At 33.9% G+C, this 14,958-nt stretch overlaps 1 protein-coding gene across 1 annotated transcript; it reads left to right on the forward strand.

Annotated features, from left to right (window-relative positions):
• The first annotated feature begins 2,692 nt into the window (after positions 1–2,692).
• Positions 2,693–11,146, forward strand: awd (nucleoside diphosphate kinase). Its single transcript, XM_089086060.1, has 2 exons — positions 2,693–3,020; positions 10,831–11,146. The coding sequence occupies exons 1-2, from the start codon at positions 2,807–2,809 to the stop codon at positions 11,079–11,081; spliced, it is 465 nt and encodes a 154-aa protein (XP_088942186.1). The 5' UTR covers positions 2,693–2,806; the 3' UTR covers positions 11,082–11,146.
• The last annotated feature ends 3,812 nt before the right edge of the window (positions 11,147–14,958 follow it).

The following is a 14,958-nucleotide window of genomic DNA, read 5'->3' on the forward strand; positions in this document are numbered from 1 at the left end:
ATCGTGCCACAACTCCTGAAGATGCCCCTAGAGGGTTAAAATTGGAACAGATGCATAGCATATGAGGGACTCTTATGCTGTCGGAACATTACAGTGTGCCCTTACGGGCAACCTTGTACAGAACGCAACCCTAAACCGTAGTAACCGAAAATTTAGAAAAGAAAAACGCGTTTTGACCAAAAACTTTCAAGTGGGAAATGACGCCACTTAAAGCTGATTTTGAAATGGTAGCTATTATTTGGGTTGGCTTTAATAGTAAATTTTTTTGCGAAAATGATCCGGTCAGATTGACATGAAAACTGCGCCGTTGGAATTTCTGCAACCGAAAAAAAAAACCGTTTAGGAGAAATACAGTCTTCCCATTTCTAGTAAGAAAGAAAATCAATTTTTTGCCTGGGAAGTATTAATGTCTCCTTTTTTTATTCTGCTTCGTCTTTTTTTTTTCGCTGGTGGGCTGCTAAAACGTTATAAAGAGGTGGTTAAGGACTCATTTGAAAGGAAACGGCCACATCTAGCGTCTGTAATTAACAAAAGATAATTTTAAATTAAATGCAATTTTCACAAAAACTTCATCTTCATATACAAGATGATATAACACGCGCATCTTTTGACAAGGGTGGTGTCATACTTGATGGATTCTGTTACCTGATGCAATGTGCAACATAGCAAAAACGAATTTCAGTGTATAGTAACCGAAAATTTAAAAACGAATTTAAAAAAAAAAAAATTGCCAGGTGAGAAAGAATCATCATTTGAAACTGATCAGGAATGGTAACTATTTTCCCGACTACTATTAATGATAAAAGTTTATTGCGAAAATGAGTTTATGGGAATTTCGAAAAATAGCCTGACACTCTCCAAAAATGGAGTTAGATTGAAAGGAAAAGAAAACCATTGGAATCACCATTGTCGAAACCTCTATGTGCCAACATTACAGCCTCCCACCTTGAACAGCAAGGAAAATCACTTTATATGGGTAGCACTGATGTGTTCCTTTTTTTGTTTTTACCTTCCCAGCAAGTGGGGCACTGGAACATAATAGAGAGCTGTTTAAGAGGTTAGTTAAAAAGAAATGGCTACATCTAGTGGATTTTGCAAGTATTGAACACTCACTACTAAACTGAAATAGAACTCTCAACCAAAATTGTATCTTCGTATACATGCCTAAGGAAAAAATGACCCAATGGCTCGACCGACTTAAACTAGAAAAGCCTACGTCCCCTCTCTTTTTGGTAATTTTGTATGTTGCATAGTCATACCGTATCTGAATGACTGCCATAGCACGTATTTTGTTTTATGGGAGTTGAAACAGTTACTGTGATGCGTACAAGTTTAAATTCTACACAGAAAAGTAACATAAGAAGCTTATCTTCTGCAGTGATACAGCATAATAGAGGTTAGTCTCCAATAGTTTTGACTTTCTGGTTGTTTACAAGCTCAAATAGTCAAATGATTTTAGTTGTGCCATGTTTCTTAAGACAAAGTCCTGCAGAAGCCAAGCTAATGCCTCTATAATTGCCTCACTCGCTCTTATCACCTTTCTTATAAAGGGATACAATTAAAGTTTCCCTAAAATAGCTAGGTACTTCCACTTTTTCAAAAATCATATTCATAAGTTTCAGTTATTCCTTTCTAACTTCGCAACTACCATATTTAAAAAAAAGAAAATTATTTACCGCACTATGTGCACCTCAGGTCTTATAATTTTTTATTCTTTTAGCACTGTCTCTAACATTTCTTAGCAAAACCATCCAAAAAATACGAAATGTTTTATCTGGTTGTTCATTCACATCATAAAATAGATACAAAATTTTACATTTACAATTTCGTTCCTTGAGGTTTTACAAACATGTTGGGTTTTATTGCGTAATTTCCAATAGTATCGCACATCTATTTGTGGAGCATAATTCCTTATGCAAATTATTATGTTCTAATAGCTTTCAATGAGCTACTTTAAATCAAATACATTTTATAAGAAAAAAATTGAGAAATATCACTATTTAAATTGTGATGGAAACAAGGGTTTTGGTAGCACTTGCCCTCCTCCCTTCGGGATTTTTTTACGCTGCTCATGATGCCTTACCCTATCTTTGTGTGACTAGTTAACTGGAAAAACGACAGTAACAATAGAAAAAAGAATTTCAGTTGATTTAAGGTCACCTAACTCAAACATGAAATTGAGAAACTTAAGAATAGTCTTGGCTGGGGGTTAATTTTTAGCTGTTATTTATTATTTTAAACAAAGGAGAAAGGGAGAGCATAGCTGTGATTAAACATGACAAGTATGTGCTCCGCCATACGAGAAGGGAGTGCATTCAAATTTCTTTCGTTCACTTGAGCTTCGAACTTCATCCCTATAGGTTAAGTCTGGTATAAATATTTACAACTTTTTCATACACATAACTGTATTGTCTTTTTGGGTTATTCTAGTGTATTCCTCGTGGGTCCCTAGCCATTCAGGCATAACGAAAAACCATCGAGTGAATGAAATTGCCAAAGATTCTACAAAAATCATGCGAAAAGAAAACCCATACCCCAGAAGCAAGTTTCTTGTTGGATTGCAAAAAACGCCCCTAAAATGAAAACTCCCTTAATTTTTTTTTAAGTGCTACGTTTTCACAGCTCTGGATAGGTCTTTATCTTTCACTTTGCAGCAACGCTGCGTCTTTGCTGTTTATTAACAATAGAAGAAGTAACCGATATAATAATTCATCTGAAAACGGAATTAATTCGGCCGCTAGATTATCGCATTCAATCCATCATTCTACTCTCAATACTTGGTCTAATCTCCTTCTTCAGTCCAAAAATGGCTGCAAATAGAGAACGTACCTATATCATGATCAAACCAGATGGTGTCCAGAGGGGACTTGTAGGTGAAATCATAAAAAGGTTTGAACAGAAGGGTCTCAAACTGGTTGCACTGAAGTTTCTTCAGCCCTCTGAAGAGCTTTTGCGAAAACATTATGCTGACTTGTCTGCACGTCCATTTTTCCCTGGTCTTGTCAAGTATATGGCATCAGGTAAGACTCATTTAACTTTTCTTTGATGTATTTCCTTTGTCTATTTCATTTACCTTTTTAGTTTTTAAGTTTTTATTTGCTTACAATTCTAGGTAAATTTTTTGCAGTTCATTTTATTTACTTACAAATAAAGTAAACATACCATTTGATGCCTTTTTTATGCTATTTCCAAATTGAATAGTCTAATCATTTTTGTCAGAAATGAAATTTACCCCCCCCACCCATATATATACTAATTTAGGGTATATATTTGCATATTTGGGGGGGGGGGGGCTGGGGGCGGGGTAAAGTTTAAACTTACCTCTCATTTACTGCAGGAATAAAATATACCCCTACTCCCCTAATGTGCCAAAATATACCCTGAATTGGTATATATAGGGGTTGGGATGAAATTGATGTATGACAAAAATAATTATTATATTTGGAAAGAGTATAAAAAATGACATCAAGTGGTATGTTTCCTTATTTGTAAGTCAGTAATATGAACTGTAAAAAATTTACCCAATTCTAGATTAAGGGCTAGTAAAATGCTAGTTTAGCTACTATTTGCTATCTTGGAAAGGGCTTGAGTTAGGAAAATAAAACTCAGTAATGAATCCAGGGCCAAAAAACCGGTAAAATTCTACTTTAGTTACTTTTGGCTATCTTGGAAAGGGGTTAGGTTAGAAAAATGAAACTTTCATGGATGGATCTACAGGCTAAAGTGTGTCTTGGGAAGGTATTTTGAAGTACTTACCTCCACTCCTTCTCCCTCTAGAGGGTCCTGACCTTTGATAACCTTTAAAAATCCATGTGTAATAAAAGTGAAACCTTGCAAATATATATATATATATATATATATATATATATATATATATATATATATATATATATATATATATATATATATATATATATATATATATATATATATATATATATATATATATATATATATATATATATATATATATATAAATACCAACTACTCAGATATTTATTTCACTTATGTGTAGCATGAACATTTAACTAGGTAGATAATACTTTATCTTAGCTTTTCTTATATTATCCAACTAGACAAACAAGAAACTTCTTTAAGTAATTGGGTGATAATATCCAACTAGCTAGACAACTCTTTCCCTTAGGTGCAGCATAAACATCTCATTAGGTGGATAATGCTTTGTCCTAGCCTTTCTTATATTATCCAACTGGGCAAATATGTAAATTATCTTTGCAAATTAAAGATAGGGTACTTATCTGTTATAGCAACCCCACTCAAGAAGTGAAGTTAGGTTAATCTTTATGAAATATACCATAACATGATGAAAATATAACACATCAGAAACAAGTTTGGGTTATTTATTTGCACATTAAGGGGATGGGGTAGTGGGTAAAGTATTGGGGGTCTACATGCAAAATGTGTTAGCTATAATTATTATGCATATTATGAATTAAGAAATTGATTTTTAGCTTCACACTGTCCAGATACTTTTACCCCCCCCCCCCCCTAATGTGCAAGTCTATAGCTCAAATCAATAAGTCTAATGTATTCTGTCACTGCCACTTGTTTTCCACTGAGTTTAAGGTAACTGTCTATTAATAAAGAGAGATGAAACTGGTTTGTTCTCAAGTTTTACGCATCATAATTCTTGAGTGGGTTTGCTATAACAAATAAGTACCAGGATAGTATCCAACTAGCTAGATAATTAATTCTCTTAGGCAATGCATGAACTCAACCTAGGTGGATGACTCTTTATTCTAGCATGTCTTATATTATCCAACTAGGGATGTAAGTAATTTCTCTAAGTAATTTGGTGATAATATCCAACAAGCTAGATAATTATTTTTCTTAAGTGTAGCATGAAAATCCAACTCCAACTGCATGGATAATGCTTTATTTTAGCCCCTCTGATATATATCCAACTGAGCAGATAAGTAAATTCTCTAAGCAGATTAGTTATAATATCCAACTAGCCAAATAATTATTTCACTTAGGCTTTGGATGAACATCTACCTAGGTGGATATATATCAAGGTTGAATATATATTAGAAGGGTTAAAATAAAGTATTATCCACCTAGTAAGATGTTGATCACATGCCTAAGAAAAATAACTATCTGGCTAGTTGGATATTATCACCAAATTCCTTAAATAATTTATTTGTCTGCCCAGTTGGATATATATCAGAAAGGCTAGGACAAAGTGTTGTCTGCCTTTGTAAATGTTTATGCTATTTCTAAGAGAAATAATTATCTGGATAGTTTCATATTATCACTAGTCTGCATGAAGAATTTAATTATTTGCCTAGTTAAACATATATCAGAAGAGTTAAGATAAAGTGTTATCCATCTAGTTAGAGACACTAAGTTGGCTCTCATGTTTTATTATATCTGGTTAGTGGGCTAAAATTATTTTTGTTTTAAATTTAAATTATTTCTCATGTTTTCTAATGTATTGTTTGCTTAAAAGGACTTCTCAGTTAGCTAACTAGCTGGATAATCTATGTAAAACTTATGCATGGTTGGATATTATTTTTACATTGTACAGAATAGAAACTTTAAAAATCATCCATTTGGTATGCTCCCCAAAAGCTACAAGCCTGAGAAGATTTGCCTGGTTTTGAAAAAGGGTGATAACACCCCCAAAAAGTCAAACAATCTGAATAGAAATCCTACTGTCAGATTCAGCATATCAGAAAACCCTACTGTAGGCATTTCAAGCTCCTATCTAGAAAAATGTAGAATTTTGTATATTTTTTTTTGCCAGATTACAGATGTGTGTTCATTTATTTATATTTTTTTCCTACTTTTCCCTGGGGAGATTGAATTGAACCAATGGTAGTAGAAGATCTGGAGAGGGATAATTTTGAATGAAATTAAAAGTTCTAGTGTCTTTTTTAAGTGACCCAGTAAATTTGAGGGCAACTAGCCCTTCTCCTGACCCCTTTTTCCCCCTACAACATCTGAGCAAATTTTGAGACAGCCATTTGGTTCAGCATAACTAAAAGGTACAGTAACTATGCCTCTGTGGTAATATGACCCCCCACAGCCCCTGGGGAAAAGGTTGTAAGTTTGTAATTTGCCCTTTATCAACATATAGTGTTTGTTATTAAATATACAGAATTTCTTTGTGGGGGGGGGGGGGTCCATGGGGAGAACTTTTCTGACAATAGGGGAATTTTACATGGGGTAAGGGATTTCCTGGCATAATTCCAAAAACCTTCACAAATAAAATAACAATAAACATTGTTTTTTCATGTGAAAGTAAGGAGTAATATTAAAACCTAAAATGTTAAGGTCTGCCTTTTTGTTGTGATTGTTTATCTAAGACTGTTCAAGCTGAAGGATTGGTGAATTTGAATGAAGAGTATTGTTTAAAGAACTTTAAGACTAACAGAAAGAGCAAGAGATGAGACGAGCTCCCACATACACAGAATAATTTCTGTTTGTTTTAGGTTTTAATGCTGCTCCTTGTTTCACTTAAAAAAATTGTTGGTTTTTTTAATTTAATCTTTTTTAGGATCTCTGTACAACAGAAGGAGAGCACCTTAAGAATTTTAGATGCAAATAGGTACATTGAGATGATTTCTTTTTTAGAAAAGATGAAAAGTTCCATCATGAGAGATTAATTTTGCCAAAACTTGATTTTCTTTTTAATTAGGGAAGTTAATTCATGGACAGATTAAGTGGCTTAGATTATTGTTTGGATTAGAAGAAGGAACATGGACATCCACTGAGGAGAGCCAAAGGGCACGCCCTTTCAAGTTTATCTAAACATCACATAACTTGTGGATTAAAGAAATATCAATATAAACATACAAAATATACAAGTATTATAGGGCAGTTGAAACTGGGACTGCCAGAAAGGATGCAAAGGGGAATTGGCTGCAGAAACAAAAAAGAGTAGCAATTATTTTTGAATAAAACGCAGGTTTTATACAGAACTAAATTTCCCAATAGGGTTGTAGAAGGTTTTGCCATCATATTCAAAGTATGTTTCTTTTAAGTATGGTCCCTTCTTTGAAAAATTCCATGTCTATACCTATTCTCAAAAAAGAAGTTTAGTGATGTTTTTGGGGAGTTCTTACATTCTACAAACATTATTGAATCAGACGTTTTTGCAACAATGAGCCGAAAATCTGATGGATTTACTAACCACAATAAAATGTTATATTCAATTTGACTCAGGTTTTTCTCTTATGAAAGATTGCTTTTAAAGTAATTCAACTCTAATGAAAAAAACATTGTAAAAAATTGAGAAAGAAAATACATTGTTCATTTGGATTTTAGTTTACTGATTTTCAGGGGGGTATGGTTGATAAAAATGAATATCAAGATTATTTTGTGTATTTGAGTATGATATTTAAGTACACTTGAATATGGAGTTGGTTAGTTTTGCTTCTCAAAAAAATACTTCACTGTTCTATATTCAAATGATTTTCGTCATCTTTGGGTAAAACTATTTTATTTCTTAGTATAGGACATGATCGTCTCTTACTAGTTTGCTAGTTACTGCTGCAACCCAGATCTCTATTTTTGAATGAAGCTCATTTTGAACATTTTTTGACCTAACTAAGATAACAAGCTATTCAAGTGCTTCGACAGTGCAATCTAAATGACCAAGTCAATACATTTTGCTTATGTTTCCTACTGTATAACTAGTAACATGTGTCCTCTGAGAATTGCTTTTATCTGTTGATTCCCTGACTCACAACAAATTTATAAAACAAGAAAATAATTAAGAAGAAAGATAAATCAATATGGCTTTGACTTATCATTATAGATCCTTAGCAACGTTTTGTTTTTAATTATCCTTGGATTGATTGCAAGGGGATCTCTTAGTAAAAATATTAGATCTCTCTCGCAATAATTGACAGTTGATTGTAACATTGGGTGGCTATGAATATTGATTGTGTGCCTTATTATGTAATGCATCATAAAAATAAACCTTAAAAAATAGTGCTGTTAAATCCACATGCTGTCGTAGTGCCTGGCAACCATGAAATAAGAATTTGTGGTATTTTTGTTATACCCCTCCCCCCACCAAATGTATTTAAAATATGATTCTACATAGAGCCCTTCTGTAAACTGCCATAACCTTACCTTACCTTAATCACCTTAATCCATTTGAGAGCTTTAAGGTCCTCCGGACCTGTAGTGCTCTTGAGTCGACGACTCCCAATTGAACATCCACTGCCTCTTCTCCCACTCCTTTTCAAGGTGGCATTTGAATGACTGGATCAAGGGAGCGCTGACAGTTGGGTCCTTGAATTGTTTCTAGTGATTTATGACTCTTCTTGAGAAGTACATTTGACGGGTTCTCGATTGGGAGCTTAACTTTGGCAGCTTCTTGGAGTGTCCTCTTGTGTAATGATGGCTTGTGCTATGACTGCGGCTAAAGATGGTTGAGTTTTCTTCTTGAAGTTTGTAAGTCAGTATCATATCGCTACTTATGCGTCTGTAGACGAGGGTAGATAGCTTAAGTTGCTTGAGGCGGTCCTCATATGAAGTTGATTTTAGGCTTTTCATGCACTTTGTTGCTTGCCTCTGAACATTTTCGATGAGCCTGACATCTTGCCGATAAGAAGGACCTGCAAGGCACATGCCAAAATCAAGATGGGGTCTGACAAGAGCTTTATATAATTTTATGAATATTGCTGCCTCTCGGCTACTGATTGTCCGTTTTAATAGGCCAAGGCTGGAATTTGCACGGGAAACAACATGCTGGACGTGGCTATGGAACTTCAACTTGTCGTTGATGATGACACCAAGGTCCTTTTCTTCTTCTCTGTTCTCTAGATGCTCAATTGTTTTTGTGATGTGATTGTAAATTGAGTAGGTAGCTATTGGGTTGTTAGGTCCAAGGTGCAAAATACAGCATTTGATTGCATTGAATTGAAGGAGCCAGTCTTGAGTCCAATCCTGTAGACTGTCTATGTCACGTTGGATGGTCTTCGGATTTGCAATGCCAAACAGTTTGGCATCATCAGTGAACAAATGCATGCTATTATCTACATGATTGAAAATTTTGTTGATGTATATCAAGAAAAGGGTTGGGCCTAGTACAGTTCCCTGTGGTACCCCGATCATTACCATGGCCTCATGGGAGTAGATTGGCTGGCCACCCATCTCGAATAAGCGAACTTTCTGCTTGCGGTTGGTGAGGAAATCCATTAGCCAGTCTATCACAGCTGAATTGATGCCGGAGGCAGATAAGGTGGGCATGTTTAGGCACTCAATACATAGCCATTTTTCACACCCATCACATAAAACGGCCTTTGAATCCAATTCGCTACCACATTTACATCCAGAACAGAAATCTAGGGACTTTTTTGGGCTAACTAGCTTCTGTTTGTTATTCCGTTTAGGAGGCATCCTTTTTCGCGCAGTTGTCCTGCCAACAGTGCTTACGAGCCCATGCACTTGTCTATCTGGTTCTGTTTTTGTTATCCTTTCTTAATTGCCTTTGGTTGACATAGCCATAAATTTGCAGTTTTCAACATAATTTGGCTGAAGTATCACTGTTCTGTTCTGTTGGTGGCAATGTTGACTAATTTTGTATTTTACAAAAAATAAATATATCACTGTGATGACAACCTTATGGGAGTAGACAGAACTACTTCATGTTCAAGAATCCTAATTGGAGAAGAGTTTCAACTACATTCCTTCCCCTCTTTTCTTTCAGAAAAGAAGCTATAAAATTTCATTTTAGTAGCCACATGCTACATGCGTAAACATTTAATAGCCTATAGTACTGATTTTTGTTAGCATTGACTATTCAATAATACTTGAATTAATAAAATGAAAGACATCTTCTTGACAACAATCTTTGTGAAATGTTTGTATATCATGTTTTAATTTAGCTTTATATATTTATTGAATGTGCTTTTAGCTAATCTAGCTTTGTATAACATAATATATTAGCTTGTGTAATATCTGGTCAAACAAAATAGTTTTTACAGTCTTCTTCTAAACTTCTAACTTCATGTTTCTTCTATACTTCAAGCCATATATTCTTCTTCACTCAACCTTACTGATCTAAAGTCCCATTGCTCATTTTTTTTGTAATTTTGAAGTTTTGTCATGGTGTGTCAGGTTGGCTTAAGACCTTATTAATAATTAAATTTATCAACTAATTCATTAGTAATTATTAACAGTTAATGAATATCTAATCTGTTATTTTTATTAGTAATCACTTTTTAATTATTATAAGTGACATTAGTGCTTAAACAAAATGGGTAAATGTACACTTCAGGCAATACAACCAGTATATTCTTACCAGAGTAATCCTTTTGTTATTTTTAGTGATTAAAATAAAACCATTTGGTACAACCATTTGTCTGGAGATTCACCAATGATATATTTTTGGTTGATAGCCATGTACAAAGAGGGGGCAGGATAAGCACAAAACCTACAACTCTTTGCAGAGGAAGGGACTTAAAAATCTGGGTTGGTCTTTATAAATGGGGCTAATATTCATTTGAACAATTCTTTTGGGGTGATTTGGCCCCCCCCCCTGAATAAAGCTGACATACTTATTAATGCAACATTGCATATGTTGTTTTTTACATTTTTATATTTTAGTTATTATTTCTCAGACTTAGTTTGTTTCTTTTTTCATTATCAACAAAGTATTTCGTTGTTTATTTAACTTGTGGTTTCAAACACATTATTTACGTTTGGTTTTATAGTACTGATATGTGATACTTCTGATATATCTTGTGTATGCTCCAATAAAGTGCTGGTAAAAGTATCTATACTTATAATATGTTTCTCTTTCAATTTTTGTTTATAATGTAGTTCGAGTAGCTTAACAGACATTATCACTTGCAGGCCCAGTTGTTGCTATGGTCTGGGAAGGATTGAATGCTGTCAAGACTGGTCGACAAATGCTTGGTGAGACAAACCCAGCTGACTCTAAGCCTGGCACTATTCGCGGAGACTACTGTATACAAGTTGGCCGAAATATTTGCCATGGTTCAGATGCTGTTGAAAGTGCAGAAAAGGAGATTGCCTTGTGGTTCAAACCTGAGGAACTAGTTAGCTGGAAACCAGCAGAAGAATCTTGGGTATATGAAGATTAAGTGGTACAATTTTTCTAGGTTTTAAGCAAAATCACTGGAATTGTCAATAAATACACTATGCAAAATCACTTATTAAAAATCCTGTCATTTTTTGTTCATTTAGGTGTCCTTTGCATGGTGGCTTTAATATTCATGTGTATATTTTTGATTTTGGAAGTTTAAATTTCTTCTTGAATAACAAAACGGCTATTATTCAAATTCAGGAGCATGCCCATGTGGAAGAGACCTTGGGGGAAAACAGATGTTACATATTGAAAAAAATATTTTAGTCTGTATTGAAGTTGATTTTGTATTTGACTCTAAAAAGGCTAAAATTGTGAAACATTAATATGAAGAAGGATGAAATTGAGTCTATCACTCACCTTCTCCTCATGCCTGGTCCATTTTGCGTTTTCCTTCCTCTAGATCAGAATTCTGGGTGTACTCATATTTATTTATATCCAGCTGTCTAAACAAAGAATAGAAACCTACTTGAAAACAACTACATTTTTTTTTTTGGGGGGGGAGTATTCAATTTGCCGGTTTACCTTTTATTATTCAGAACATTATGGGCTTCAGACTTAAGATGCATGAATGTGTAAGTGACATAGTGGCGATAATGCCATGTAAGTAGGGTTTATTGATGTCCCAAATATGTATTTGTGTGACTTGCCTGCTACCGATTAATTAGGCCAGTTCATATTGTTATCTGCAGCAGAATAAATACTGGTTCTAATATACTCCAGATTTACGGTAAACTATGAACTTTGGTTCAAATTTAGATGTTCTTGTGAGTTTTTAGTTAATATGGCAGAATCGAATTGAGTACATTTTGCTCTTTTGTCACCCGGATAATAACACACGAAGTTTAAGAAAGAAAGATGCTAAGTATTTGTCCAGATTCTATGAGAACTAGCTCTTTGGCGCCTGTTTTGGTAATTTGAGAGGTTTAATCTACCTCACTAAAGGAAATAAAATTTATGCACCACCTTAATCTAAGCATTCTGGATTGTTTGTTTAAGCCTGTTATCTAATATACCGTCTGATTCTCAAAGTAATTTTGCCTTCATTTTGGAGGTTGGTCTGAGTTTTTATTTTTTTTTAACTAGAAGGTTTGGTTTTTACTTTTTATAAAATACTGTATCTCCTTTACTTTAATATCTCATTTGTATCTCCTTTACTTTAGCACATAAATAAAATGTGGCTTTTTATACATTAGTTATTTTGCTCTACGTTGGAAGCATAAAAAATAAATCTTTGTTGTAGAAAAACAACTGATGGTGAGCAGCAGTTGAAAAACCTACAATAAGATTTTTAGTTTCTATTTGTACTACTGCAAATTTCATGTTTTATGAAACTCGAAAACTTGGATGAATGCTTACTATAGTACAAAGAGGCAACTGAAAGATGCCAACATGCGTTTTTTGTTCAAGAGAATTAAAGCACTTATTATAGTTACTTACTTGCCAACTATTATTAATTGTTAATTATAGTAGTTTCAGATAGTGGTTAAAAGATTTTTTCGAACTTGGGTGACATTTGTTAAAAGGAATTACAGGTAAATTTCTGAATATGATCCTCTTTGAAATAAATTTATTGAATGGTAAACAATATTGCTGACTTTAACACCGAATTTATTTCCCATAATGTTAATATTTCCTTTTTTTTATTACTGGAGCTGTCATGTTTAATTTTCTTAATGGTTAATTCTTGGATAGTTCTCTGTTAAAAAAAATGAATTATTCAGTACCCCCCCCCTCCTTTCATGTCACCATTAAGGAGATTAGTTTTTTCTTAAGTTGTATAGTTACTTTACAATTGTAAGTTTTAAAACAAAAAGATTCAATGTGCAGGATGTCAAAAGGGTTGCAGCTACATCCTACCTTGAGGACAAAAGAGTACACTTTGTTTTGACCAAAGCATCTATTTGTCACTGAAAATCAATTATTGTACTTTTTTGTGGGCCTGTTTTCACGGGTCGCATTTGTGAAGAGGAGCACGGAGGGTGGGTGGGGCAACACTTCGTCACATAAAAAGAAAGTAGCTTTATTCAGTTGAAAGGTGGAACCTGAACGTATTTTCCGCATCTCGTACTTGAAAATATTTTTCCTTCAACTTGAAAATGTTATTTTTCGTCTCCTTGATTATGTAATGTGATATGTATCCTTTGATTATGGAATTAACGATGTAAAGTGGCAATTGTGCAATATTTGGAAAAATATTCTTAATCTTACAGAAAATTTGTGTGACTATTGTGCAATTTTAAGGTTTGTATTTCGTGAGAAACATGCAATTTTCAACAAAGCTACAGTTGTAACTTGCATTGAGATGGAAAACACTTCTATCATTTTTTGTTCGGCATTTTCATATCTATCCATTCATCGAGCCCGAATTATGATTTTACTTCTTCTTGGAGAAAGATCTGCAATTGCATAAAAAATAGGGAAATTCACCTGTTTTTTTCAGCGTATTTTTGATCGAAAAACAAAGCATATTAAAAATGCGTATTTGGTAAATGTTAGTCTCAACAACCGGTTGGCATCCAACTTGTCGTTTTACGTTAAAATATTCATGCCACGGGACAACAGAAACCTAACCTACAAACTTGGAGAGGGAGCATACACCCAAATTTAGGTTGCTAAACTTTTTAGCTGTTGCTCTTGATGCAAGTGGTGTTCTAGAATGAGTTTAAAGTATAGAAATATAATAATATTAAAAAAGATTGTTATCGTCAATTGCACAGAAAAAAAAGATGAAATTTGTCTTGCTACCCAGAATTGAAATTGTTCAAGATTAGAAATCAAAGCTTGGACGATCATGACGTAGAAAGTCGCCTTTGATTGATGCTAATTAGACAATAAGTTTTTCTTAGGGAAGTAAAGAGCGAAGTTGAAACTTAAAATGAACAAAAATTATTGCTTCGATGATTAAGCATGACATATCTGATAAACTAGCTCAAATTTTAAGTGGATGTTTTCCAATATTTTTGTAGAATTGTAAGAACTGCCGTTTTGCTGAGAACACAAAGCAGACCTAGAAAACCACATGATGTCTGGATAAAAGAAAAATCTATGAATACCTTGAAGGAAATAAAAGAACTAATTTAAAAGTCTGAAAGTTTTTCGCCAATCATGATATCGAAAGGTTTTAGCATCACATATGCTTTCCTAAAAACATACGGAAGATCAGTTTTCAATGAAGTGCTAGTATCTAAAATTGTACTGATATTGGAAACCGATTAACTTGGTTTATTTAACCGAGTAATTATTTAATGTCAGAATCAGCTTACTTAGTTTTGTTGATAAATCTTGCGCAATCTGTGACGTAACAGTTTCTGTTAGTTTTCAACTTTGCTCTTTTCTTCCCTAAGATTTTTTAAATGTTAATTCTTGCTCGGTTTTATTTTTTGAAACATACCCAGTAAAATTTACAAAAAGACCTTCGTTTAATTTAAGCAATGAAACTGAACAAGTCAATATAATTCTTTGTTAAAATATGACATTAATGAGATATGCGCAACTTTTCCACATATCTAGAGTTCAAGGGACATTTTTCTTACCAACGGTATCTTTTAGATTTTGTGCAAAAAAATAAATTATTTTCATGGAAATGAAGTGACTAATGATTTTTTTTTTCATTAGGCAGTTTTTTCTTTCAGTGTGCGTTTTTTTGTATCCGCTTACTAAGAGGGCTGGAAGGGGCAGTATATAAAAGGGAGGATTTTCAATCTTCTGTTAAGGGGTTTCAATCGTGGAGCCAGGAACAAATCTAAAAAAAATTCATTTGGGGGGGGGGCAAAAGGGGTCTACTTTCGGATATTCAAGGAGTATGGGCTATATAATAATTTTTCTCGACATTACTGGGGGGAAACTGCCCTCCCCCCACCAAACGACGCCCT

The sequence above is a fragment of the Artemia sp. Qi Xiang Cuo genome, chromosome 1 (assembly GCF_049724085.1).
Source record: "Artemia sp. Qi Xiang Cuo chromosome 1, ASM4972408v1, whole genome shotgun sequence".
NCBI lineage: Eukaryota > Metazoa > Arthropoda > Branchiopoda > Anostraca > Artemiidae > Artemia > Artemia sp. Qi Xiang Cuo.